The sequence below is a fragment of the Sinocyclocheilus grahami genome, unplaced genomic scaffold (assembly GCF_001515645.1).
Source record: "Sinocyclocheilus grahami isolate Dianchi unplaced genomic scaffold, SAMN03320097.WGS_v1.1 scaffold250.1, whole genome shotgun sequence".
Taxonomy (NCBI): Eukaryota; Metazoa; Chordata; class Actinopteri; order Cypriniformes; family Cyprinidae; genus Sinocyclocheilus; species Sinocyclocheilus grahami.
In genome coordinates this window covers 1134684-1139369 of record NW_015505429.1, presented here as the reverse complement: position 1 = coordinate 1139369, position 4686 = coordinate 1134684, and the positions used below count along the sequence as shown (strand labels likewise).

The 4686-nt window shown below is 38.0% G+C and overlaps 1 protein-coding gene across 1 annotated transcript in view; it reads right to left on the bottom strand.

The window, feature by feature from the left end:
* Positions 1-274: 274 nt before the first annotated feature.
* Positions 275-4686, bottom strand: part of LOC107598355 (uncharacterized) — a gene marked incomplete at its 5' end in the record, with an annotated part of 13997 nt that continues 9585 nt past the window's right edge. The window contains 3 exon segments of the mRNA XM_071582423.1: positions 275-358; positions 361-920; positions 923-1825. Of these exon segments, the coding sequence (XP_071438524.1) occupies positions 275-358; positions 361-920; positions 923-1825 (1547 nt within the window).

The window sequence follows — 4686 nt, the reverse complement described above, 5'->3', positions numbered from 1 at the left end:
ATTCCCAACTTCTGAGCCTGCTCGCCTGAAGTTATGGTTGATTGCTCTTCGGCTGGATATCAACACACACATTAACATAAACTACGCCAGAGCGTGTACACACCTCACGCACTGGATGCCGTGCGCGCGCACAGACAGTTGGACATAGTGCTGTATTAGAGGTAAAAAATTATATACCTAATTTTCGGTTTCTCGCACAAACTGATCGTTTCGTGTCTTAGGACATCAATGTGTCGTCACGAGCCGCAGGGTTATGCTTTTTCCACACTTCAGTTTATCGATTATCACCATCGACATCATAAACCCATTCATATATCCCATCCTCTTCTGCACAAGACTCATGGTAGCAGGCCGTACACAGTTGCTGCATCTGATCCACGCTTCAGCAGCTTTCAGATCCCCGTCTGAGCCGTGGTTTATGAAGCAGCCTCTGCACTTGTAGGAGGTGGCTGCTTTATTCTGTTCATTTCTTTGTTTGAAATGTTCATCATAAAGACGGTATTCTGAGTTTCTTTGTAAATATGGTACTGTCTTGGCTCTGGGTGTGTGACTTTTTTGTATGACCACAAAGTCTGTGAAGGATGCCACTTCACCAGTGCTGCAGTGTGCGGCGTCTTCGGTGCATAGCGTGGTGCTTTCATGCCCAATGGCGGTAAACTTGTTTATCGGGAGCATCCCTGTTGTTCTGAACACATCTTTGGCTCGTTCCACAGTGGCAGTTTTCTTCCACGCTTCCATGAAAACAGAACAATAATGTGCTTTAGCCAATTTCATTCCCGCACACTGCTGATTCCACTTGCGACTCGCTTCACACCAGTTGTGTTTGAAGCTCCTACACAGAGCCGTGTTGGCCGGCTGCGGTGCAGGATAGCATATGACCTCCACGTCGTTCTTCTTCATGAGATTGAGGAAGCTGAGACGTGGCTGCTTTGGTCATCGAGGAGCAGAAGGTGGGGCCTGGCGTCATCTTTCGGGAGCTGTCCCACAAACATTTCCCCCCATTCAAGGAACAGCTCTGCTGTTATCCAGCCATTATCTGATGCTCTCATGCACATGGTTTCCAGAGACTCACTCATACACTCGATTCTCACCTTAATTCCTTTAAAAATGAGAAGCGGAGGAGCAAATGCACCACTGGCATTGAATGCTGCTAGTATAGTTGAGGCCGTTTCCTCCTCGGTTGTGATCTGAACGCAGGGATCTTCTCCTTCCCCGACAGATTGTTGAGAGGAGAACTTGTCTTGTAGTCCTGATACATCACACTTCCAAATATGTGAAGGGACATCTTTAATTCCCAAGGCATCAAGGGTGTTTTCATACATCATGAACCATTTTCCCAGCTCTTCTTCATTGATCCTTGTAGCTGGTGATGTGGTCTCAGGTTTCTTTATTTGCAGCCCGGGGTTTCGCTTCATAAAGCCCTCGAACCAGTAATAGCCTGCCTTTTGCTTCTCTTCTGAAAACCCTCGGATGCCATTTACCTTGGCAAACTCGAAAGCAAGAGACTGAACATCAGTCTTCCTCAAGGAGAAGCCTCTCTCTGAAAGCAAGGTGAGAAGGCGCGCTAACTCCCGCTCAGATTCAACAGGGATGAATGGCTTTCTTCCAGACGCATGCTCGGATCCCTCGACGAGCCCTTTCACGCGTCTCTGAAGGGTCGTTTTTGGCACGTTCCACTTCCTTGCCAGCAATCGTAGCGCAGGCTTCTGCCCCGACTCAGCCTGTGCTTTATACTCGTCTATTGCAGCTTTCATCCGCTCCTCACTCCACTGATTCATCTTCAGGCCTTTTCTTCCTTTAAACTCGCTTTGCATTTGCATATTTCCTTGAAAAGATAAAAGTCAGAATGTTGTTGAATTAGGCCTAATATTCTGGCATCTCTATTACTCAACTAATATTATATCATTTTGCACAAATATACCTTCTAGACTGAACTAGAAATCAGTTATTTATTAGTAAGTTATAATTTGCTATATACACTGCCGTTTAAAAGTTTGGGATCAGTATGATTTTTGATGATTTTTAAAGAAGTCTCTCATGCTCAACAAGGCTGTATTTATTTGATCAAAAATACAGAAAAAACTGTAATATTGTAAATGATTATTACAATTTTAAATAACTGTTCACCAGTTAAAATTACTGTAAAATATAATTTATTCTGTGATGCAAAGCTGAACTTTTATCAGTGTCACATGATCCTTCAGAAATCATTCTAATATGCTGATTTATTATCAATGTTGGCAACTGTTGTGCTGCTTAATATGTTTTGGAACCTGTGATACTTTTTTTCAGGACTCTTTGATTAATAAAAAGTTAAAAAGAACAGCATTTATTCAAAATGGAAATCTTTTCAAACAATGTAAGTCTTTACTATCACCTTTTTTAATCAATTTATCAAACACATCCTTGCTGAATAAAAATAGAAATCTGTTTAAAAAAAAGAAAAAAAAGAAAAGAAAGAAAATTTACTGACCCCAAACTTTTGATGTATATTTATACATATATAAATATACATATATAAATATGCCTATATTTAATTATACATAATTATATAATATATCATGTTATATTCGAACTGATCTTCATAACTTCTAACTCAAAGTAGGCAAATCTTCAGACAGTAGAATAGAAAAATTTGACATTACATTAGCATCCAGTTTAGCACAGCTACAATGGGATTATTAGAAAACATCAGGCTTCTGACATGTTCCATGACATGATAGCTCATATAAAATGATGAATAATCATACTTCATCGGAATAGTGTAGTGTCCCACATTAACAGATAGCTACTGTCCCACTTTACCTAACACGGTAAGCTAAGCTAAGTGGGTCATTACTTTAAATATCCTTACAAATAAACACACGCAATTTTGCATTTTTGGGGGGCAATTGCACATTAAATTATTATTTTAAAGCAGAATGATTTTTTTTTTTAATGAATGGTTATTATTTTCATTTAGAGGGAGTATTTGTCAGCGCACTTACCATGTGCTTGTTGTGATCGGTTGTGTTGAAGCCTGACCACGCCCACCACAGTGATGTCATGCAAATGAGAACAGTGTGATATATTAATTATTCATGACTGTTACAATATGATTGGCTCTTGATATTTAAAGGGCACTCCAGCGTGAAAGTGAATTTGACCCACTTTATCTGATGTCCCACTTTTTCGGACATAACTCTAAATATAGTTCTGAAATGCAAAGATCTGGTTTCCTGCGGTAACTGCAAACTGGTTTGCATTAAAGACAGGGTATGAAATATACCCTTATTAACAAGCATTCAATATTAGAGGATAGAAAGGCCATGCAGAAGGTTTCTAAATGGCACAATCAATATACAGGCCCTGACATAGCATTTAGCGGACACTTTTTATTCAAAGCATCTTACACTGCATTTCAACAGTCCCATTACAACAACCTGGGATAAGTGTGTCGTTACACACACACACACATTGCAGTTATGTGTATATATAAATTATAATATAATAAATAATTAATTTATTTTTTTGGCATTTTTATATGTCATTTTTTATATATTTTTATATTTATGATTTATTTTAATATTTATTTTCTTTTTATATTTATGTAAATGAAATAAATATAAATGAAACATAATCAAAAATTGAAAATGTTACTTTGGCAAACAACTGAAATAAAATAACATATTTCAAACACTTTATATTAAATATTAAACTTTACACACTATCACAGACATCATTAATAACACTTTTGTCTGTTTAAAATGTTCCTTGAACTTTGCCTGCATGTACTTTATTCAGTTAAACCTTTCACTCTTACCCTGACCTTTTACTCAGCTTTGTAGTTTTTGCTCTTCTGACCTTTAAATTATTGACTTAAACCGTAAGGACAAGTTGTCCTAATATTAGACAGTGCAATGTCTAAAGTACAAGCCTGTGAGACATGTATGTCAATGAGATAATTATTGATGTGTGAGTCAAGGCATCCTTGAAATTATAGCAAAAATCTCCACAGCACTCTTTTATAATGGAATGATTCGAGTTGATTCCATTCAAGAAATGCCCCACAAATAAATAAATATTATATTATATTATATTTGCAATTAAATAATTTAGGCTACCTGTGATCTTAAAGGGATAGTTCACCCAAAAATGAAAATGTGATGTTTATCTGCTTACCCCCCAGGGCATCCAAGATGTAGGAGAATTTGTTTCTTTAGTAGAACACAAACAAATATTTTTAAGTCCAACCGTTGCCGTCTGTCAGTCATATAATGGAAGTGGATGGGAATCAAGGCTTTGAGAGACATAAAACATACCCAAACAAAACCAAATTAAACCCTGCGGCTCGTGGCGATACATTGATATGAAAAGACACAAAACGATTGGTCTGTGCAAGAAACTGAACAGTATTTATATCGATTTTTTACCTCTGATGCACTGCAATGTCCGAACTGTCCTGAGGGCGTCTTCTTCTTCTTCTTCTTCTTGCTTTACGGCGAATCGCAGACTTGTAAGTGCATTACCGCCACCTATCTCTCAAACGGACTATTGACACTCTTATCTACAATCTCAATTGGGAGTGTCAATGGTCCGTTTGAGAGATAGGTGGCATTTCAGACATTGCGGTGAAAATCAGAGGTAAAACAGAGGGGTAAGCAGATAAACATCAAATTTTCATTTTGGGGTGAACTATCCCTTTAA